The sequence below is a fragment of the Drosophila gunungcola genome, unplaced genomic scaffold (genome assembly GCF_025200985.1).
Source record: "Drosophila gunungcola strain Sukarami unplaced genomic scaffold, Dgunungcola_SK_2 000108F, whole genome shotgun sequence".
In the NCBI taxonomy this organism is placed as follows: Eukaryota; Metazoa; Arthropoda; class Insecta; order Diptera; family Drosophilidae; genus Drosophila; species Drosophila gunungcola.
In genome coordinates this window covers 25541-49848 of record NW_026453270.1, presented here as the reverse complement: position 1 = coordinate 49848, position 24308 = coordinate 25541, and the positions used below count along the sequence as shown (strand labels likewise).

Sequence of the window (24308 nt, the reverse complement as noted above, 5' to 3'; positions counted from 1 at the left end):
TGGGAAATAATGGTCAAATGTTGGAATGTCATACACCGTTGAATTCGTAATAAAATTTCCAATCGAATGGCATTTAGAGTTAAAATTTTTTCAGATTTTCAAATTTCTGCAAAAAATGATGATGTACCCCCTTACAAAAAAGTCAGAAATTGGGACATAAATAAATTTGTCAAAAAACGTTTTTCAAAATTCGGTTTTTTTGTCAAAACTAAATTAATTGTTTTCAATCGATCAGGGATGGATGGTATGGGTTGCCAGCTTTTATTTTGTGTGTCATACTTTTAGGAGCAACCAATCAATTTTTCGTATTTACAAAATATTAATACAAATAACATGTTTTTAATTATAAATAGATTAATGAGAGGTGGCACAAATAACTTTTGTTTTAATAACCGGAATAGTTTAAATATTCATTTGGTTTGATTTCAACCAATCCTGATCATTATTTATTTTTAACAGAGCAATCAAAGGCCTGAAAGCAGGCTGTTGATTTTTAGGAAACTGATTAAATTTTATTTGTCAAAAAAATTAGCCCAAAAGTTTGCTTTAAAAACCGGAAAATCAATTCACCTTAGTAAAATAGGTTTTTTAATTTTATTCAATATCTCTTCGATTCACATATGAATAGGTTGTTTCGTTTGTGTGGGTGTGTGTGTCATATCCGTTTCATTTCCTTTCGTTTCGCTCCCTTTTCGGCCACTTATTTGCGGCTCAAACTGCTCTCAAATATCACAACTGTTAATAATAAGCGACTACAAGAATTGCGCACAAAAAAAAAATCATTTTGATATAGATACAAAAAAAAGCACTAAAGCTAGAAGAAATCGTGGGCGGCGCTATTTTCCTCAGCAATTGGGGCATTTGACCAGTCCGACTTCGTCGCAATTCATGCACTTGAGGGCCACGAACTCCGCCGTAAAGTGGTTCCGGTGCACCGACTTCTTGGATCCGCTGCACGAAGGACACGGCAACAGGCGATATCCTCCACATGTCTGGCACGTATACGCCGTGGCAATCGACTGCGAAAAATGCAAAATTATATAAAATATATAAATATAAAAACATTCTATTTATGAAAAGAAGAAGCGGAAAAAAGGTTTTTATGGTGTTCAAAGCCTTTTTAAATACTAGGAACTTGTGGAAAACTAGTTGTCTATCACCATTCTCTGTAAGAGCAATGCATTAAAAAACAGTAATTATTTTTGAGTTTAAAGCACGAAGAATTTAAATAAAAAAAGTTCAATAGGAGTTGAATTTTTAACAGGACAAAAAAGATAAAACAAAAAGACAAATTGCTTGCCGGAATTAAAATTATTTAATTATTTTTTAAAAGCCTAAAATTGAAAAAAAAACAAGTATTTGTTGAGGAAATTTCAAAGCTGATTTTGGCGTAAACATAAATAGGAAATATTTAAACAATTGCTATTTTCTGTGGTTTTTTTATTAACTAATTTGTTAATTGCACAGAAAAAAAATTTCAAATGTAGAAGAAAAAATCGAAATTAAATTTATAAAACCTAAGTTACAAAATGTTTCAGAAGTTTTCCACTCACTTTATACGGTTTCAGCAGCTGCCGCAGTTCGCCACTTTCATTCAGTCGCTCCACAGTGTCGGCATCCTGTGATAAAATAAATTTTCAATTAGCTAACATACTTATTTATTTGTTGTTGATATTTTACCCCAATGTGCTGGCCCTCGACGAAGAGCTGTGGCACCCGGATAGTCTCGTCGTGCATTCTTTCCCTCATTTCCTGCTGGTACTCCACGCTCATAAAGATGTCCCGCTCCTCGAATTTGATTAGCAAAGTTCGCAGGATCTGTTTGACATTGGCGCACTTGGCGTACGTTTTCCTGATGATTCCCATACTGGTGGTGTATAAACCACCTTGCCCAAGTCCTTTTCCATGAAGTTCTATAAAATATACGAAAAATACAAGTTAGTTTTGACTGACATTACATTTGGGAGAAATAACAATAGGAGTATATAATATTATATTTAAAGTTTTTTATTCATTATTATAAAACATAATAAACAATGTTACCGGTAACATGAACCAAAATTTCAAAATACTGAATTCATATCCAATTCTGTTTCCTTTTTTTGTAAACTATTTAAAATTTTGATGTTTATGATTTGAAAACTATAGATGAAATGTTAACTAAACTTAAGATGTTTTTTCGGAATATATATTGTAAAATCAACAAGCTTTGTCTTCGATTTAGCTTGTAGTAATTTCAGCTAGAGTTTCTATAAAAATGCAAACACTGCCATTTGATGAAACCCAACTGTGTGTGATATCTGGCACTCGATCGCTGATTCACACCCCAAAATGAGATGTTTGTTACAATAAGCCAACTTGTGGCTTGGCCAATATATCGAGGGCATCTTCGCCTTGCTCCATCGCCTTTGTTTTTAGCTTTTAGTTTTAAGTTGTTAGTTGTTAGTTTCAGTTTTCAGATTTCAGTACTTAACCTTCCCCCCACGGAGCGGGAAAAATGGTAACAGCCTTGGCCAAAACACTTGAGCCACATGGAGAATTGTGGTTACAAATCGCTCGACTCGCTAATTGCCAAGCGAAATAACATACTTGTTAAACGAAACCGAGCCGGTTTATTTTCCAGACTCATTAGCAGATCGCACTTATGGTAAGATCTTGGAACAGAGCGTTCTCTCAGACGTGGTCTTTCAGTGCCATCCATTATTGATCAGCATCGTCCATGCCATTCATACTCCAATCACAACGGATCCAATTCAAAATTACGCATAGCCAATTTGTGTAAATGGCAAATGAATGTCCGAAGTGAAAATTTTGCACACTGCGAAATGCGAATTATTTTTCTCGATTCGGGGTACCTGTTTTTTTTTTGCTTTGTGGGGGACAAGGGAGGGGGAGGGGGTCTCCTCCGTGAGTCAGCCTGATTAACTAGATTTTCATCGTCGATACCTTAAACTCGATCGAATTTCCCGCGGCGACTAGATGTCATATTTTGCAAGATTTATTGGCCACACAAACATAAACTAATAGAGCAGGACATATGGCAACTGGCCAGAGAGCTATGATCGTGAAATGTGATCTGAACATGAGAAATGGGATCAAATTCGCTTTTTAAGCGCTGTCACAAGGGAATTGCTTTTCATTAACCATCCAAAGTGCACAAAAAACCGAGCAGATCTTCATTAATAACTAATTTGAGCCATTTATTTCACTAACTACCACAACAGGTTTCCACATTTTTGTAGCAAAAAACTGGACTATAATAAACTATAATATTATTGGCATTGACTAATAAAACAATAAATCAAACTTGGCTTATCTTGATTAGTAATGAATGCTGACGTTACTAAATTAATACATTTTATAAGCTAATAGAGTAGAGTTTTGATTAATATTAAACGAATAATGCCCTTTATGATTTAAGTGTATTTTGGATGAATTCTCATCAAACCAATTAAATACAATTGATCGTTAAACCTTATAATTACCTTATAAATATAAGAAAATATATAACTTGCAGCAAAATTAAAGAGCTTTTTATAATAGAAAAACAAACAAGAATCGAAAGAAAGATTTTTATTGAAATCCTAGGGTACATGCCTCATCGACTACTTCAACGACCTGCATCGGCGCATTGCACTTGCATAAGCCGCAAGTCCACGTCGAACATCCAATTCCCCGATGCCCAACCCCCAACCCCTTCATCATGGATGTATCGCCTGAGGTGGCGGCGATTTAATATATGGCATATAATAACCAAACATAACGCCGCGCGGAGAGATGTAAACAAATGTAAGGCTGGTAAACTGGTACATTAATAGTTGCCATTTGCCATTAAGAGTCATTTGTGGCTCCTCCAACGAGAGTTCAAAGCCATCGAACGCAATGAACATGATCATGAGAATAAACATAAAAAAATACAGAAAAAGATAACCAACTAAACGGGTACGAATATGAATGAGGCTGAGACCCGCAGGCCAAATAACTTAAAAGTCTGTACATATGAGTATGAATATGAATGTAAATGTAAACAAGGCTGTGAACTGTGAACCGCAGGCCAAATGACAACTCAAAAATCTGGCCATCTTCTGTAGAACGCCAAACACTACAAACCAAAAAAACCAAAAAAAAAACCAAACAAAATAAGGCACTGAAAAAACAGCATCTTGAGCAGTTTTCAAAAAGCTGCGAAAGAGAAAGCAGGTCAGTTGTTCGGCAAAGGAGGGGATTGGCAATCGCTAGCTTTTGATCTGGAAGTCTGCAGCTCCAAGGAGCCCCAAAAAATCTCAATTAATACGTCACACCGGTTACACGTTGCGTAAGCCTTTGTTTCAGTTGCAGACTTTCAGACTTTCGGGCGGGACGGCCAAAAAAGTGCGTTTCTCGATGCAAATCGATAAATTTTTATTTTATTTTTGGGCAGCGCCACATAATCATGGAAATTAATTTTAAACCGGCCTCTACCTCTGCCTCTGGCTGTCTTTATAACCGAAAAGTGTGGGAAAATATCTCTGCATTGATATCTTTTAAGACTTTTAGAAATAACCTTCGAATAAATATTATTTTAATATATCCGAAAAGTTCATCATAACATTTGAATTAAAGTTATTATGTAAGTGAAAAAAATATGAAGAACTAAATTAAGAACAAAGAAATGTGTATTTTTTTTTAATTTTTCTGTTATTTCTGTTATATAAAAGTTATTTTAATATTGTGAAAGTGAAGAAAATAAGTGAAGAAATAATTAATATTTTAATTTGTATAGTTATATAAAGAATTGAGATTTCTTGAGATAAAGAATTGAGATTTCTTATGTAGGTTTCGTATTAGAAACTTTAATTATATTTTTTATTATTTTAAATAAATTCACCTTAACAAACAAAAAAATTTCTTATATAATATTTTAAATAATTTTTTCTCATTAATTACTTTAATTTCACCAAAGCGCATTAAAAAAGCACTTGTTATTTGGTATTGAAGTGCGGCTGTCGACTTATTCAGTTAAGGTAAGGTAGTGCCTTGATCTGTCTGCAAGTCGGTTCTCACACCCAGCTATACCGATATATGTGTATATAGCCACCCCCTTTCTTTTTGCATAAATTCACACACGTACGTGAGCGCAGTGGAAACATTTCACTTTCGTTTCGTTTGGTTTTGGTTTTTGGTTTTTTGTTTTTGTTTTCAGTTTTTTGTTTTCAGTTTTAAGGCTTTGGTATTTTTGCCCTGAACAAGCTTCAATTTGGCAATAATTGGCTACTTTATTAAGACCATTTCGGGGGCTGCTCTGGCGGCTTTCTTTTGGCCCTGAATGCAAATTGAAATTGAAATGCAGCTAACGTCCCTCGAACCTTTGTTGCCTAATTGTTCGCCCAGAAATGTATCTTTTTTATTGTACTCTCGTACAGTGTAAAAGATCGACCGAAAAACGCCATAAATCTGCAGCTCAGTCACGTAAATTTTCGTTTTCATTTTCACTTTCGTTTGAAGGCAAATAGAGACAGTCATTGTTTCTCGTATAAAAAAGTTTTTTTTTACGAGTCTTATTCAATTGGGAGTGTTTTGATTTTTTTTGGTTTTAACAATTCTAAAGGTTTGATAAATTAAAGAAAATTATTAGTGTTTAGCAACCAGAAAATCTTGATTATTTGTATTTATTGTTATTATTCGTTTGATGCCTAAATAAACTTAGATTGGTGTCAAAAAAATAAAATAATACAAATAATATTGCACTTTAATGGCCTGATATTATTTGTCATTTGAGATTTGTTTGAGCTTTATTTCCCAGATATTTTATGTACCATTTGTGACCTAAATGACTTCTTTGTTTATTTACTTGCGTAAAATTTTTTTGTTTAATTGGGGGCAGTCAAAATGTTTTGAGGCAATTAAAAAAAATGAGTTTGCTGGACAATAAGTGTTAAGGACGGGTCAGCAATTTTAAAAACAACTAGAAGGGCCATTTTCCCCATATTTTGCTCAACTTTTGTACATTGCGAGTGCAATTTGTGGGGGGAAATTATTCAATTAAAATCATTGGGAAGGGGACTTTCGTGTGTAAGTGGACTTGTCATCGGGTCATTACACACAGATAAGCTTTCGTTTTCTGGCAATACCTATTAGTGCTTAAACTTAGACCCGAATGTGCATATAAATGTGCTCAAACTCAAATTAGCTAAATGATATTTTAATGACACCACTCCAATCGCAAAAAAAACTTGTCTCTGAAACAAAAGCCAAAAGGAATAGACTGCGGCCCATAAAATATAATTCGATCTGTCTGCTTGTTATATCCGATTGTTGTTGTTGTTGGTGTTGTATTTGTTGCATAATTAACGCATTAGTCGCTCTTTATAATGATAATTTGTGTGTTTCTTGAAAAATTATGCAAGCTGTTTTTAGCCAAATAATTTGGTTTCTCTCGTATTTTTTGGTGTTTTTTTTTTTTTTTTTTGGCAATAATTATATATTGATTTTGGTTTCAAGGTTGGCTTTGCTAATTTGACTAAGAAAAATCGCAAGACAAAAACTTTTGAGTCGTCCAAGAAGTTGACATTTAATTTGATGGGGCAGTAAAACTTTTGATTGAATTTGCGGATGAAAAATGTATGAATTCAGGGGTCATCGAAGATGACAGCCCTATGATATACTTGTCGAATTTTAATTAAATTCGTGAAGGTTGTTGAAAGCTTCGTGAGTCTTGTACATATGTACAAGTGAGACCAAACTTAGCACAAGCTTTATTTTGTATTTTAAAAACTTTAATTAATCATTGCCAATTGTTATAAAATCAGAAAATAACAATGTTGACAGTTGAAACTATTTAAGAATTTTCTAACAAATTAGAAAGACTTAAGAACTTATGTCCAATATAATGTTGATTTTAAATATATATTTATAAAAAATATATATAATATATATATGTATAAGTTAGAAAACTATAAGTATAGTTAAATCCAAAATATCACTAATAGCAGTTAAAACTATTAAAGAATTTTCCAATAGCTACTAGCATAGTTAGCAAAGTAACACTTTTACTGATCTCATAATATTTCACCAACCAGTTTAAATACGATCATTGGATAGTTGTCGATATTGCCCAACTTGCAGGGTAAATTCGATACGCCCAGTCAGGTAAATTGATTTCGCAAAGTCGAAAAGGGCGTTCGAAAGAAAATGTGTAACTCAAGACCCCATATATAGTACACAATATCACAGAGCAACCAGATGACTGGGCAAAAATCTAGGGCTTTTTTTTTCTGAAGGTGCGAGCGTGGCCAATTCGATCTCAATAAAACCGTGATTCGACGCGCTCCCCCCACCGAAAAATGGGTCAATTAATTTAGTTTTTATTTTTTTATTTTGGATTTTGGATACCCCCCGTCAGAAGAGAACTTTCCCAAAAGAGAAAACAGAAATCAAAAGTAGTAGTGGTAGTGGTAGTGGTAGAAAAAGAGGCAAAAAGACAAAAAGACGCTTGCAATTAGTCAAGTGGCGGACCATTTAAGCCGGCATTTATCTAACTTATCTAGCCGACTATCTGAGTTCGTACTTCCGTCAGCTTTCTTTTGCCTTTTCGGATCTCGGATCCATATAGAGATGAAGGGCGTATGTGACATATTAAGCCACTTAACGGCAAGCTCCGCAAATAGACAGCGGCAGTCAGGTGTTAATTGTCTTGCGAGAAATAAATTTCTCAAAAATAATCATAGTGAAATAAAAAATATGAGGACCCAAAACCGAAAAACCGATGAATCACATAAAAGTCTGGACTCGCTTTCGCACGGGCCAACAAACGAGCCCTCACATGCAATATATATATATTTATATAAATATATATTGGCATTGCATAATGCCGTCTGAATGCATCTGTGTCTTTAGTTTCGGCTGCATCTGTAAAAGTCAGCGACCCAAAGACAAAAGTTTAACAATAACAAATAAAAACATAAATGCTAAAAATTACACACACAAAAAATGAAAAAGAAATCCATAACGAAACCGAAAACTTTCTCAATGGATAGATAACACCCACATGCGATTGAATGAATGTTTGCGCTTTTGAAAATTCCCATGTGCCAATTCAATGCAAACTAATGCCAAACCTATTTAAATAATATCTAATATTTAAATATATAAAAATCTTTGGCTTCTAAAATAAATAATTTAAAGTGCGCAGAAACATTTCAGAAGACTTCTCCTGAACACATCGACCACATAGAGATAGGTATACATTCAAATAGAAACAACAACTAACTCAAACACTGGTTTGGGCCCACTCATTTTGGAAAACATTTAATTGCTTAAGTTTACTGAAAGTCTAATTGCAGTTGTCAAGGTTAATACTTAATAAACATTCTAAAATGTTGATTTAAGCGATACAAAAAATTGAACTTGGCCTAAACAGAAAAAATTTGGCCTAAAAACATCTATTTGAAAACTTCAGGGCAGACACTTTTTACACATTTCTTTCACTGGTTGTGAGTGCAAGTGAACTTAATTACTTTCATTGCTGAAATGTTTTTCACTTAACAAAGAAATGTACAAAATAATTCACTTGCAGTTAATACATTCACTTGGTGAAGACATTCACTGAATACATTTGCAGATTGCACTTCTCCATGGCTTTTGATTGTTCACTAGGTTTTGCAAAAAGCCATTTCATGTTTAAAAATGTGTCTTACATTGTTTATTATTATTATACTATTTAGACGTCTGTGTTGTTTAATAAGTTTAAGAGTCTGATTGATAAGCTAAATCTGAACCCTCCTTTGTTGCAGTGAATTTATGCCGTTTTTTATAAGCATATTTGCGAAAATAATAAATATTGCATTTTTTGGTATCAAGCTAATTTAAAAACCAAATCAAATACAAATATTTCAGTACATAAATACCTTAAACAGCATTTTTTAAGATATTTAAAACTTTTTACGTATAGGTTAAGTAAAAGGAGGTCCTATATCGTATTGACTGCCTGTTTAGCTCATTTTCTCCTACGATATTAACTGGCCAAACTCACCTTGACATTGGGCTGCTGCAGCTGCAGGAAGGTGGCTACTCCATTGCGCACACGATTCTTGACGCCCCGGACGGTTCCCTTGGCCGAGCGAATGGTGGAGCTGGCGGACTGCCTGCCCTCCGTCCGGACATCCCGATATCCGGCGAAGTGCTCGTCCAGCGGCTCCTCCGGAAAGGCGTGCGCCTCGTACTCCGTCGACGAGCTGGAGTTGAAGCTGCGGAAATTGTCGTGTTCGTGGACGTGAAAGGTGTAGTAGCCATCCGCCTCGAATTGCAGAGGTCTGCCATCGATTTTGGTGGCCAGCGGACCACCGATTCCCGATTCCCTTTCCCTGAGTCGAATGTCCCGGAGCAGCGAAGTGGGCAAAAGTCCGCCGGAGTGCAGGGAATCGCAGCTCAGCGAGGAGTTGCTGCTCTCGTCGCCCTCTTCGCTGTCGTCGGTGAGGCTGTAGGCCCTCGGGGGAGGATTGTTGTCGTCCGCCTCGTTGACCTTTAACCTCGTGGTCTGCAGATGCAACTCCAGCTGCGGTGACCTCACCTTTTGTTGCTGCTGTTGCTGGTTTTGGTGGTTTTGGTGGGTTTGGTGGCCCTGACCCTGACCCTGACCGTGACCCTCCAGGTCGCTGCCCGTGCCACTGTCCAGGGTCTCGCATGGCGAATACTGACCACTGGTGTCCACCAGATAGCACAAATGTTGCTGTTGCATCTCCTCCTCATTCAATTTTACCACACTGATTTGCTTGCCCAGTGATCGCGGTTGACCCTGGCTTTCAATTTGAATCTTCACCGTATTATTATGCTGCAATGTGGCCGCTGTGTCCGCTGCTTTTGCTGCTGTTGCTGCTGGCTGACTGGCAGCAATTTCACCATTGCAGCTGATTATGGTCGGTGATGTTACTGCTGTTGCACCGGCAATTTCTCCGCCAATGCGCAGCAGCAATTGTGGATAGATTTTGGTGGTCGGTGGTGTTGCTGCTGTTGCTGCCGTTGCTGCTGTTGCTGCTGTTGCTGCTGCTGCTGCACTGGCTGCTGCTGTGTCGTAACTAGTTTCCAAATTATCTTTGGTTGTTGCTGCTGTGTCGCCAAATGCCAGCAACATGCCAGCCTGGGACTTGAGCGACATTTCAGTGTTGCTGCTGCTGCTGCTGTTGCTCTTGGCAGTTGCTGCTACTTGTGCTGTTGTTGCTGTTGCCACTTCTGGCGATTCGATGATTATGGAAATACCGCGCATTGGCTCCACTCGCGAGACATTGCTAGTAATTGCCGCCATGGTTCTACAGCATTTGATTTGGCTTTATGCGATTCCGATTCCAATTCCGATTCCGATTTCAGATATCAAATGCCTATATCTTATGCCTGCAGGCTGATGCAATCAAATGCCGGCTAATGATGTTGCTGCTGTGCTGCTGTGCGTTCCACTTGTTGCTGCTGTTGCTGCTGTTGTTGATTTTCCTGCTGTTGTTGATTTTCCTGCTGACCGTTGCCAAGTGCCTTACAGTTAGACGACCGCATGTAGATTGCTGTAATTGCTGATGCAGCTGCTGCTGCTCTTGCTGCTGCAAAGAAGAAGCAAACCAGAATTGCGTTAAGGAGACACTCACAAAAATGTAAATAATATTCTTATCATAATTATGAATATTATTTCAAAAATGATATTTATATATTTTCAATAATATTTAAAACTGTTTATAACGTATTGAAATGTCTAAAATGTAAGTTATTGAAACATTTTTTATAAAAAAGTTCTCTATTTTCCAGAACATTCCATAAGCTAGATATAGCGGCCTAAGAGACGCTTACTCAGATTATTAAAATCACCCTAAAATTAAGCTAAAATGTATATTCCTCTAATAATTTTTAATATCATTCAAAAAATTATGTATAAATTTTTTAAAAATATTTATTGAAAACGTATTGAAAGTCTTAAAAAGCACCTTTGCACATTTATTCTTATTACTATGAATACTATTTAAAAAATTAAATTTATACTTTTTCAATAATGTTTTAACGTATTGCTTATTTTTAAAAGTTGCTTCGCATAGGCAAACAGTTCTTGTGCATCTTTTAAGTATAACTGATTTTGGGGTCATATATTTCTGAGTGTGTAAGCCGCCACACGAGCTTGACATTTAAGCCGAAGATGATGCCGAATAAATGTTAAAAGCTTTGCAGGCGTACGAAAAAAAAACGGATGGGAAACCAGAAAAAACAATAATCATAATAATGATAAACACGAAACCACAAAAAGCAGACAGAACCGGCAGAAGAATGCCATTAAAACAAAAGGGAAACGAGACCCTGAAATACCCTGAAGTTTTAGAAGGTGACGCCACCTGGTGGCTGAAGTGTCGCCACCTGGTGGTAGGCGATTTCCTGTGACAGGAACTTGAAAAGATGTGTATTGAAAATTCAATACATATTTTCTACATATTTGTTATACAATACATCCTTAATATAATAATTAAGCACTTTCCTTGCCTATTTAATATCATAATTTTAAAAATATTTTATATATATATTTATTCAGGAAACACCTTGGAATTTTAATTATAAATTGGAAGCCAAGCGCATAGAATTTCGATAATAATATTTAATCTTATAAGATTAAGAAATTAAAATGAATGTGAGTTTTAAATTAAAGCGACACTTAATAATTATATAATATTTAAACAATATTAATAACCACAGATGGAAGGGGCTTCAGAGATATAAATTACAACCCAAGCTCCTGTAAAATGTATTCGTGTCTAAGTTTACGAATTGTAACAGAAACAAATGGATTTTAAAACTACTACTACCAATGTTTGCAAACTATTCGGTTTCACATGTGGCATAATAACTTATTTTCTACGAAAGAAAATGCTTTTTTTACTTGTTTGTGTGTTTCTCTTTCTTCTCATATTTCCAGGCGGTAAAAGAATAGCCTTAAAAATTCTGTTTTTGTGACACCTATTGTAACGACAGTGGGTCAAGTCAGATCAATTAGTGCAGCAACTTCTTGGAATCGACAGGCAATGTTCTTCGGAGTAAAGAACAAGTCGGGATTTACATTTGAATAGCTGGGGAACTTGAAATATTGGGCGCGCTCTGCCCGCGGCATTTTTTGTTCGTTTTTTTCCGATTTTTTTCTGTTTGGAATCTGGAAACTGGTTACACTTGAACCTGGTATTTCTCCGTTTTTTTTTCTTTCGTTGTTTGGAAATATTTGAAGCGGCGCTTACCCGTTGTTGTTGTTGCTGCTGGCCTGCATTCGCCGCTTATTGCACACTATTTTCATTACACACACACATCGAAAAATAAAAAACAAAAATCAGAAAATTCGGAAAGACAGTTTTGCACTTTGAGAGATTTTTATTGGGGTATATTTTCCATATATTGCACACGCACGATGGCTGTCTTTTCGTTATTTCTCGTGTTTTATAATTTCTGTTTTTTTTAGATTTGGAATTGATCTGTTTGGAAATATTTTCAGTACTCGCCGCGCGTACAACCCATTCAAAATCGCGCTGGCAACTGAAAACCGTAGCAACAAAGTCGCTTTGGGTTGGCGTGTTTCGCCAGGTATTTTTTTTTTTTTACTTCTTCTTCGTCTAGCACCATCTCTTTCAGCCACACAGTCTCCATCTCTTTCTCAAGCCAGTTGTTGTGGTTTTTTAATTTTTGCTTTCAAGAAACTCACAAAAAAGCAGCAGCCGCAGAAATTACCTGAAACAAAAACAAGAAAGCTGCACTCTCGAAAAGCCAAGATTTAAATACCCTTCCTATTGTAGTTTAAATCAAGTTTAATAAATATTCATTTATATTTTAAGTTCGATTTCAAGCTGAAAATATTTTACAATATTATTTTAAAACTAAAAACACAAATTAATCTGTTATTAAGACAAAAAGGTTGGATATTGTGTGATACAACTATGTTATATGTTATAAAATTGATGTCAAAAGCGTATTATTTCAGTTGTAAAATTAAAGTGACATTCGTAAGCTAATGGCAAAAGGCTTTAAATAAATTGTAATCCTTCTCTTAAGGCATTTTGGCTAAAATTATTAACCATTAATACTTAAATTAATATTCATGCTGTTTAAATTCATTATAAGAATTTAAATATAAATATAAAAAATTTGGAGTTAAATTTAAGCCGTAAAAAATCGTATCCCTCTTTTAGTACAAATAATTGTTGTAATATTCTAAAAAAGTTCTTTTGAAAAAAAAACCCTTTTCCTTATAAATATAATAATTGTATTATTATCTTCAATTTTATACGTTAACTTTAATTTATGTCGTAAAATTAATCCGAACATTCTTTGAATAGTTTATGTTACAAATTGTTTGAAAAAATCAAATTACCCTTTCGACAAGTACAACAACTATGCGGCGCGAGAATTTGTTTACGTGCGCAGGCGCAGCCGCTGTCGACGTTGCTGCTTCTGCTGCAGTCGCAGTCGCTGCCTCTGCCGACGTCAACGTCGGCACTTGTCCGCCGCTTTTATTATTGTTATTGTTGTTAGTGCTGGTGGCGCAGTACTCGTTTGTTGCCAAAGTTAATTGTTTTCTGCCGCAGCTGCACAGTGGAACATCGAAAAGAGCGGGGCAGCACAGTGGGCACTCGAATGGAATGTGGCAAGGCCTCAAACTGGTTTTCAGTTTTTAGGGGCTCAGGTGCGACGATGCCGCGATTGAGACTTCAACTCTGGAGCAGGAATTCCGCTGGCATATCAAAACCTCTCACAGGTAAAATCGGTCGAGTTCGAACTGAGAAACATGAATGTAGGAAACGTTTAGAGACTTCTCTAGAAACCAAAACATTGTTTATCTAAAATGAAGTACTAGAAATGTTGAGTTTTTGTAAATAAGGTACATATATTAATTAATAAATATTAAATACAAAAAAATATCAATAGGAAACATTTAAAAAACTTTTTTTCCAATTTAATTTTTTTGTTTTCTACTTTTTTAACTAAAACTGGACAAATAGTAAAGCGATCAAAGAGGACTGTCAAGTACTGTTGGGTAAACTAAAGTCAGTATTGATTGTAAAAATGGTTTATCCAATATTTTTTTTGGGGGTGCCATTTTTTTATCGTTGTCTTAAAATTTTAAAACATAACGAAAATGTTCTTTCCCTAAGAAACACTTCAAAAGCTTGCTAAACATTTCAAAGTGCTTTATTGCCCAAACTCGTACACCATATAAAAATAACTATCTTTGTCAAATATTTTGCGTCATAAATAATGCATTTTGACCTAGTATCTTTCCACTTCCCACGCGATTTTGCCCACTGTGCATGCCACTGGCGGTCGCATAAACGTCTGTGGCTGCATTTATTTTTTTTTTTTGTGGTCTAGCTATTGCATTTTTTAACTATGCATATATCTATCTTTATCTGTGCCGCTGCTGTCTCTTTCTCTCTCTGTTGCCTCTCTTTCTTGCCTTTTCATCTAACAAATTTGAGTGCATTGTTATTTATGATTTGATATCCCTTGCAGAGGGTACAGTATTATTTGTGTTTCAACTTTTTTAAACAACAAACTCCTTTATTTAAATTTATGACTAACATGTTAAATATATATTTTAAATACCCTCAAACAGCGTTCTTATATAAGTAAGATTTGTTTTTAATGCACTTTTTAAGCCATAACAAAGGAAAGTAACCACGCAATTTAACATTGCTGCCTGTCATGTATTTATCAATATATTTATTTATTATGACACTTATTAATGCTTCTGGGTACGAGATTGATATTGCATAAATATAATTTTAACAGGTCATAATGGCGTTAATTGCTATCCAGATTAAGAATTGAACAGTTTGGTAAAAAAAAAGTTTAAGCAACATTTAAGTTTAAATGTTTAAGTCTTTTTTGTGCTCTTTTGTGTCCCCACTTCTATGAGCCATATTAAAAACCGAAATTTCCGCTTATATTTATAGATACAAACAAAAACAAAAACAAAAACTTTCCTTCATGCGGCTCCGCTCGCTGAACAATCAATGGATTTGTGCTTTTAATTACACTTAATACCAAAGTGTTTATGCAAAGGAAAAGAAGAAACCGAAAGAAAGACGCCTCGAATTTGTGTGTGCAATCAACGGAATGTAAAACGCGGAGTATGCAGAAAGTACGAGTGCAGCTCAGCAGCAGCAACATGCAACAGGCACTGCAGCTTGTAATTTACCGCTAATTCGATGTGAAGTGAGACGTCCGACGATGACGACCATATACCGCCCGTACCCGTACCGCTCGTACCGCCCATACCGCTCATACCGCCCATCTCGGTGGCCACTTGGTGGCCACTTGGTGGTCACTTGGCCAGTTTGTTTCCGCCTGTTGCGCTCCGCTGAAATCACAGGGGCTGCTGCAGGCGTTGCCCAATGCAGATTACCGTTGCGCATGCCCACAAACACAAGTGCACTGAAAAAAACTAGTTTCAAACAAAAAGTTGAATATACAAACATAGGTGCACTTTTTAAGACACATTTCGACAAATTTTCTTAGGCATTAAGAGCAACCAGCCTGTTTAATATTAAATGTGATAAAACTATTTTACAAAGCAGGCGTGCTCAGAACTGCAGGCAGTGCCTTTACCGTAAGAAAACACTCGTGGAGTCGAGAAACAATGACAGTGTATAGTCGAAGAAAACACAAAACAAATTGGCGACCAAAAAAAAAGCCCAATGAAATTGTTGTTGCCTTGCCTCGGTCTTATCAGCAAAGAAAAGGGACCGCAAGGAAGAAACGAAAAATTGTTAGTGCGTCGAATTGTGCCTAGCATGCTTATCTATTAAGCCAGTGTGCAGTTACAAAAACAAATGTACGCACAGTGAGCACATAGGCATGAGCACCCCTGATACAAAGTTTTATCAAAAACAAATTGATTAAGTTTATTGTTCTGATAGCAGTTATGAACATGTTTGTTGAAGAGCTGTTGATGTTTTTTTTTGGTGAGTACAACACTGAAATCCATTTTGAATTCTGACAGTCATGAACAAATTAAAAACTTTTTAAACAGAAAAATAACAAATTTTGGGAATATTATTTTTCTCTGTGGACAGAAACTAGCCAGGCTTCACTGAACTTGGAGCACTTAAAAGGAACTTTATAAGTTGTTGTGACTTCTGGAACTGCAAGGGAGCTTTGAAGTTAATGGAACGTTAAAGGTAATTATTAGATCTTTAAGATATTATATAAGATGAAGAACGACCAATAAAAAACAAAGTAGGACCCAATGAAAATTAAAAAACAAAATACATAACTAAATAAAGCCCAATATTAAAATTTTCCAATTGAAATACATTATGAAGATAAGTTTTACATTGTTTATTGTCATTTAGTTGGAATTTTCGTTATTTTTTATCAGTTGCGAATTAAACATTGGTAAATTATGATACGTGGTATTATCTTTATCATCATTTCATGTGTTCAGTACGAATGAGTGAATTTAACATCAATTACGAGACCCTTGAAAGCGAGTAAAATAATGATAACAATATAGTAATAATAATCGAATCTCTTCGAGTAATTATATAATTATTGCTTCGACGTAAATATATTTATGTATGCTTTTGTTTAATACTTCACTTTTGGATTTTTTCAAACTGTGGGTTGTGTTGTGTTCTATATATATCGCATCTGTTTCGTTTTGGTTTAAAACTCGTTTCGTAGGGGTTCTTTATTGTCAACATCAATAACACTTAATACATGTATAATATACGTTTTTTTTTGGCTCTAAATAGATGTATATAATATATCGATGTAAATATACCATAAATAAATGTAGAATTTATAATACAGTGAAATCAATTGCTTTCTGGGCGAGTGAATTGATTTAAAAGGGTTTCCTGTTTTGCTTGATTTTAAAAATGGCCGTGTTCTTTGGAAAATAAAACTGAAGACATCTACATGATCTTTTAAAACGAATTCACACACCCGTTAGCAGCATTTCAACACCCATAAATATATGTTAATTTATATTCGTTATTTTGTATAATAATAGTTTCTCAATGCGATGATATCGTGAGTCATAAAACCCAAAGCTGCCTTCTCCAGTTATGTATAGTATATGTATATAGAGTTCCTTTTCCACCTAGTTGAACGGTTGCGTTTGCGTTTTGTTAATGTTACTTTTAATGTAAATATATATATATACCTATAATCTCGAGTGTGTAGATCATAAGTACAATGGAGTGGAGAGCTATGGCGATGATATCGGATATCAACAAGTAATTTTATCGTATAGCTATCGATTGGAGCAAAACATAACATATCTCCCATGTTTCCATTTCTCTATAACACTGAGACGTTAAAGTGGTTTGTTAAAGTTTTAAGCATAGTTTCGGATGTGATATGATTTCGTCTGCACGAGCAACATTATCCTCGATAAACAACAGTAAACACAGAAAGCCGAGCTGATCACAACAGAGAATGAACTGTGTTGGGTATAAAGTCAAAGGTCAAAGTCACTATATCATAATTATATAGGTATATATCTCTTATAGGTGGTGCTCTATGCTCGCATGATATGGTCAAATCAAACAATTAAGTCTAGAATACAGCGTAGTTATCGTATATAGATATATCGTATATAGTCAGCAAGTCGTGCATTTTGCATTTTGATGTGGCAAAGAGTGCGGTTTCTCTTTGCTAGCGAAATCGGATATGTAGACCCTATAAGGGCGGCCCTTTCGAAAAAGAAACCCAAAAGTAAAGGTAAAATGGTTTAATGGTAAAATGGTAAAATGGTAAACAATAATCGCGTATATATATGGCCACATGGTAATGAAGTTATGCGGAAATATTTCCATTGATTACGGCCTTTGTTTTAATGTTTTCTGATTTTCTATAGCTTTCTGCTTGAATGAAACCGCGCATCCAGCGTCGAGTTTTTACCTACTATTGCTATTTCCCTATTTTCCTTGTTGTGGCTGCTTTGCTTTATTTGTTATGTTTTTTTAACAGTCTTTGGGACCATATAGGAGTGTTTTTTTTTTTTATCGACGCCGCTAACATCGGTGAGTGCTTAGTTATTGTCCATATTTACATCGAGATTCGTTATATTTCCTTCGGTTCTGATCGGGCATATTGTCGTTGTTGTTCACTGTGATTGGGGATCCCTTGGGGCCTACTCCTCCTCCTCGAGGGACTTCTCGGGAAGTCCGTACTTGGGGCAGCACATGCCCTCCGTTCCGTCCATGTTAAAGCAGAAAATGCTGCGTTCCAGTTCGGTCGGCTCGTGGGGCACAATGCCATGAACCTCCCTGAGCTCCGCCTCGGGGAACCAGGCTGGATCCGAGTCCTCCACCACCTTGATGCCACACAGACTGAAAGCCGCAAAATGGGTTAAACTCTCATTTAAATCAATCAAGTTTGGAGCCTTAAATAACAATAATGCAAGTTTAACAGATTGATCTGCATTCAAATTAGCATACAAACTGTAAAATCAATTTATCGATTGTTAAATTATTTAAGATCCAGAAACCAATTCAATCTGTATTGATAGCTTTGTAAATATTTTATAAACATGTTTAAAAAAAATGCCTAAATAGAAGAAGGTGTTATTTGCCATTTAAGACTTTTTAGAAAGTTCTAACAATGAAAATAAAAAAAAATCCAAAGATCTAGATTTATCTGTTATTAACCATATTAAGATCCCGAGATCATATTATATAAATCCGTTTTGATGGACTTGTAAATGTTTCATAAGTATAGTTTGCTACCTTTTCTTTGTTATTTAATTATACAAAAATTGTGCCCAAAAAGAATAAGGTAATATAAGCCATTTATGACTATTTATAAATGTCTAATAATGTATAAATAAAAAATCAAAAATCCAGCTGCCACAATTAAATTTTTTATACAGATTTAGGTTCTCACCGCAGCACCGCCACAATGGGGATCCACAGGATGGACGAGAGGATCAGGAAGAAGGCGACGACGATGCACCAGTGGGGCCACTCCTGGTTCTCGGAGGCACCCTTGGCCCCGATCCACGCGGGGTAGCTGCTGCCCTCGGTCAGCAGTTGGTAGAAGGAGGCCAGCAGGATGGTGACCATCGCACAGGGCGACAAGTACTTCCAGCAGAACATCCAGTAAAAGTTTGGGCGCGACCCGGTCATCATCTCTATGTCGTCCGAGAATCGCCGCACTCCATAAATATAACTGATGGACAGACACTCGAAGAGCGCTATGATCAGCAGAGGGAAATTGCCGGCGAAACTGTCCATGAGCTGGAAAATGTAGCTGCCAGCTCCGTTGGCAAAGCACATGGAAATCAGGCAGCAGGAAAAGCAGAGGCCCTGAAATAAAATAATAGTAATAAAATAACGAGATCAGTTTCATTGAAAACATGTTGTTTCATAAAATTAACACAAAGGTATGCATATTGGATATTCTTTTAAAATGAAGTGAATATTTTAATCACTTAAATGTTAGCTTCAAAAATGCCAACAAACTTTCTTTTTAAAAAATGATTCTACTGATTAACAAAAGTCGGCAAAATACTATATAAAAAACATTATACTATTTATTTCAATAAATTGGGATCAATAGTATGTTGGTCTATTTTTTATGTTTTATTATTTTCAAGAAATCTATTTGTATTACTATTAAAATATATCTTATTTTGGCAACCAATTCCGAAATTCTCACCCCCACAATGTACTCCTTTGGCAGATTTGGGAACAGTTTCATGTCCACCAGCGAGGTGACCACGCCCTCGAGAGTTCCGAACTGCGAGTCGATTCCCAGGGTGAAAAGCATCAGGAAGAACAGTACCGCCCAGAGTTGGGCGCCCGGAAATTGATTGATCGCCTCCGTGAAGATGATGAAGGCCAATCCAGTGCCAGAAGCACTCTGAAAATGAATGTGCGAAATTAGAATAGTACCAAAACCAAGTAAGTTAAAATTTATCAAGTTCCTTTGCTTAAATTACATTGCCATTAGCCAGATATTTATGTATTATATTATTACGATTCTTTTGTACATCTTGTTATATTCTCTTTAAATTTGGGAACACTTGGCGTATGAGTTACTTTTGTGAGACTCATATCCTTACAAAAATTACTCATACGTCAAGTGTTACAAAATCCAGGCCTACGGCGCTTCGAAAATGTATAAGAAGTTACACCAGGAAGAAAACGTTTTTTACGAACTCTTAGTTATTGTGCATTGTATATAGGTAGTGAAAGAACCCCCATCTTTTTTAGCCAGCGAATGATGCTAAAGAATTCGCGTTTCCCCCTAGTCTTATATACTCACATTGGCCAGCTCGGTTTGCAGATCGCATACGGGCAGGTTGTGCGTCCTGTTCTGGGCCATCAGCCCGTTCCGCTCCTCGGTGCAGCGGTCAAAGGTGGCCGTGGCCTTGAACCCGATGACCGAGAACACCACCACGCCCGCGAACATGGAGGTGCCGCAGTTGGTGAGCGACACGAGCAAGGCGTCCCTGTAGCAGTTGTTGTTGGCCGGATTGTACGAACTGAAGGCGATCAGTCCGCCGAAGGCCAGGCCCAGCGAGAAGAAGATCTGGGTGCCGGCCTCCAGCCAGACCACCGGATCCAAGAGCGTCTCCCACCGCGGCGTGAACAAGTGGGCCACCCCGTCGGCGGCTCCCTTCAGCGTGATGCCCCGGAAGAAGAATATGATGAGCACCACGTAGGGGAAGATGGCGGTCATGTAGACGATCTTGCCGGACGACGTGATGCCCTGCACCATGCAGATGTAGACCAGGAACCAGGAGACGATCAGCGCAATGGCCATGTGGTAGTTGAAGTTCTCCGGCAGGTCCACCGACTCCGAGCACTGCAGCGTGGTGCGGTACCAGTAGAACTGCGTGGGCGACGAGGCCACGCACTCCGGCTCGTGGTCGTAGGTGAAGTTCTTGTACAGCCGCGTCGGACAGTCGGCCCACGGCAGCGGCGACTCGAAGCTGTGCAGCAGGTAGATCAGGCACCAGGCGATGATCGTGTTGTAGTACAGGGCCACTATGTAGCTGACCACCGCCGACGAGATCCCGATGCCGCCCAGATACGGCGACACCTGGCTCCACACCCCGATCGCCCCCTTTCGCAGTCGCTGGCCAATGGCCAGTTCCAGGTAGAATATCGGTATGCCCTGGATGCACAGCATGATGAAGTACGGCACCAGGAAGGCCCCGCCCCCGTTCTTCTGGGCCAAATACGGGAAGCGCCACACGTTCCCCAGGCCAACGGCATAGCTGTGGATGTGCATGAGGAGGGAAAATCAATTACTGAGATTATAAGAATCAGGAATTAGTCTTCGTATTCATGCCCTCAATGAGAAAATCTAATCAAATTAATATGAACTGCAATATATGAAGTATGCATTTTTTACAACATGATCTATAAATTAACAATTAACAATACAAACTTTGCTAAATATGACACTTGTTGGACCTTCCATAGAAGTCAAATACAAATTTTAGAAATTTTTATAAAATTAATATTACACTGGTCTTCAAATTTTAGGTCGAAAAATCCAACCTGATTTAGCAAAAAATGACACATAAAATTTGTTGTAAGGTACCAATGATTAAGAGTAATTAACAGACCCTAACGACTATGTTAAGTGACAGCTGCAGAAGATTACAGGGGCTTAACAGAAGTAAAATAACTTTTTTTCTCAGACAAAAACATTCGTATAGATTCAATTTACCGACTCACTGTTGAGTTTAATGGCTTTTTGGTCGAGTAAGTGTTTTATAATGACATTTTGATTAAAATCCAAAATCTGTAAGAATCAAAAACCTACTGGTAGTGGAATTTTCACTTAGACTTCTGTTTTGTGAGCATGAACAAGGGAGACCTAATGCTGTCAGGCAACGCACCCGATGGTGGCCAGCAGGAACATGATCTTGCTGTCCCAGGACTCGCGCTCCTCGCCCTCCTTCTCGCCCTCGACGATGTCCTGCTGATCGGCGGCGGCGACGGAGGCGTTGGCCACCAGCTCGGCCTTGGCCTTCGAGGTGCTCGCCTCCGAGCCGAAGGGCGGCGGGTCCTGCTCCAGCTCCGAGGACTCGTCGAAGGCGTCCGACATGAAGCCCTGGTTGGTGGCCCCATACAGTGGCTGGTGGTGGTGCAAGGATGTGTGGTGGTGGTGGCCGACGCCATGCTCCTTCGATACCAGGCGACCTCGCAGTTCCTGTGGAAGTTAATTGGGTTTAGTAACGTTTTTTTTTTTTATTTTTTGCCAAAAATAACCACATTTTCTAAAAGCTGTATAACTAATCTTTTAAATCTTTACCAGTACACAAATATATACTTGTTACATTTAAATATGTATGCTAAAATAAGTATAAAATATTTTTAAATTGAAAATAGTATTCTTTTGAAGCATATATTTGGCCTTAATAACTGTCTAAGGACATAGTCCCCTTCACTTACCCTCAATTCCAGCTGATCGATGCTCTTCTGGCTTTTGAGGACTATATCCCGGGAGCTTTGACGACGCAATAACTGAGCTGTGTTGGCCATGATTGCGTTTTATTATTATTTCGACTTATTACAGAGTATTAGATTTGTGTGTGTGCGTGTGGGTGCTGTGTGGGTATGTGCGTGTGTGTGCGTGTGTGTCTGTGTGTGTGGGCCTAAGTGTGCTAAATCACTTCCGTTTCCGTTTCTTCAAATGTTCCTCAGTTTTCACTCTTTTTGGCGCCACCTGGTGTTGCGTTCTGGCAACTAGCTACTCAATGGACATTTTTCGTAGCATACTTTTATGGGTGGCTAAATCAATCGCATTTTAAGCCCTTTCAGTTGTGTTTTAGTTGGTCTATTTTTAGGTCTGGTATTGTGTTTTTACTGTGGCTTGGTGCTTTTGTTAGTGCTTAATTGCAGGTGATAACGGTGCATTAGTAGAAGACGCCATCGCTGTGCCGCTAGCTGTTTTTTTTTCAAGTGAAACACGTATTACTAATAATTGTATACAACATGCATGCACAGAAAAAAACAATTCAATATTCAAAGAAATGAATGAAAGTTTGAAGGGACTATTCGTATTAATATTATTCACTATTTTATGAAACTTATCAGCGTATCTTGGATTTTAAAAACCAATGACAAGATGTTAACTACGTTTTTACTTGATTAAAAATTATTAATTGAAAATAAAAAACTACTGGTTTTATGGCAGGTAGTTCAAAATATAAATAAATAAATATAAAATATACAGAAGTTAATTGAAAATAATTATGACAGTTAGTTTAAAATACATGAAAAGAGTTAAATCAATATTTTTGATTACGGATTGTTCTTTGATTATTAGAAATGTAAAATCATGTTAAAGCCCTAATAAATTCTTGATAATTCAATGCAATAAAGTAGTTCAAAGCCTGTTAAATATTTATTTCATTTAATTTCGTTTAAGATTAGAATATTTTTCCATGTGTGCTTTCCATCAATCAAATCATGCAAAGGAAAACGATCCACACACATTGGGGCATCTATGGGGTTTGCGTGACTGGGTCTAGGTCCACACAATAAATCAATCAACGGTGAGTCCTTTTTAACCCACCATCGCCTCCATCGCCCCCTCAACATTTTCCGCCCACTCACTAATGCAGTGTAATGGAATTTACTTTCATTTTCGACCTGCAATTAGTTTAGGCCAAGTTTCCCAGGGCGATGGAGGTTAAATTGTCAGGTGGAGTGCAGTATTTTTTCGTTGACATGGAGACCTACATTTCCACTCTACTCTAGCATGCTTTAAAAGATAATTTGAAGGGCAGCTTTACTTTGTTTGCACTTTTTCGGGGAGGAATATGTAGTATCCTTTGAATTGTTAACCGTCAAATTCTCACTTATATAACCGAAGAAAACACGCGAAAAAAATGGAGTCGCACTAAAACAAACAACGAGCGTTCGGCCGATAACGCTGAAGGAAGAGGAGGGTTGCTTATTATCCTTTGATTATCCCTTGATTAACAACGGCAGGTGGTTGCATTAAAACCTTTTTAAAGACCGATTCCGTTCGCTATTTGCTCCCTTCGCTATCCCGTGACTCTGATTGGAATAACGTAACGGTGTGTCGTAACGGGACGTTGGCAGGAAACTGTTGAGCAGCAAGGGACGTAACAACCCGAATGGCTGGACGAAAAGGATAATGGATAACGGGCGATAACAGGGGCAAACGGCAGAGAGAGAGGAGATGAAAACGTGAAAAGAGCAGCGCAGACGCAGTTTCACATTGCCTGAATCCGAGCGAGAGGGCAGATGGTAAACAGAATAATGAGAGAAATAAGACAACCAAAAATAAGTAAATTAACTAGCAAATTATCTCATTTTTGTCCCAAA

General features: G+C 37.2%; 2 protein-coding genes and 1 long non-coding RNA gene across 5 annotated transcripts; 1 reads left to right on the top strand and 2 right to left on the bottom strand.

The window, feature by feature from the left end:
• Window positions 1-580: 580 nt before the first annotated feature.
• On the bottom strand, window positions 581-12538 carry LOC128265293 (glutaredoxin domain-containing cysteine-rich protein CG12206). Its single transcript, XM_053001211.1, is given in 6 exon segments — window positions 581-1019; window positions 1554-1619; window positions 1681-1883; window positions 1886-1913; window positions 9011-10565; window positions 12231-12538. Coding segments are annotated over 5 exon segments (1740 nt in total). The 5' UTR covers window positions 10280-10565; window positions 12231-12538; the 3' UTR covers window positions 581-845.
• An 822-nt stretch (window positions 12539-13360) lies between these two features.
• On the top strand, window positions 13361-18992 carry LOC128265305 (uncharacterized). Its single transcript, XR_008268841.1, has 4 exons — window positions 13361-13738; window positions 14937-15947; window positions 16016-16163; window positions 18863-18992. It is a non-coding gene; the product is annotated as an uncharacterized LOC128265305 (long non-coding RNA).
• Window positions 16309-24093, bottom strand: LOC128265290 (sodium-dependent neutral amino acid transporter B(0)AT3). Of its 3 annotated transcripts, none has more exons than XM_053001208.1 (7): window positions 23697-24093; window positions 22404-22898; window positions 21848-22161; window positions 20260-21217; window positions 19651-19854; window positions 18877-19298; window positions 16309-18323 (listed from the first exon to the last, which is right to left on the bottom strand). In XM_053001208.1, exons 2-7 carry the CDS (start codon window positions 22491-22493, stop codon window positions 18125-18127), a joined length of 2187 nt encoding a protein of 728 aa, XP_052857168.1. In that variant the 5' UTR covers window positions 22494-22898; window positions 23697-24093; the 3' UTR covers window positions 16309-18124. The 3 variants fall into 3 exon arrangements, with proteins under 3 accessions (XP_052857168.1, XP_052857167.1, XP_052857169.1); XM_053001207.1 differs by having other exon boundaries at window positions 23750-24093; XM_053001209.1 differs by having other exon boundaries at window positions 22404-22480; window positions 23750-24093.
• Window positions 24094-24308: the final 215 nt, after the last annotated feature.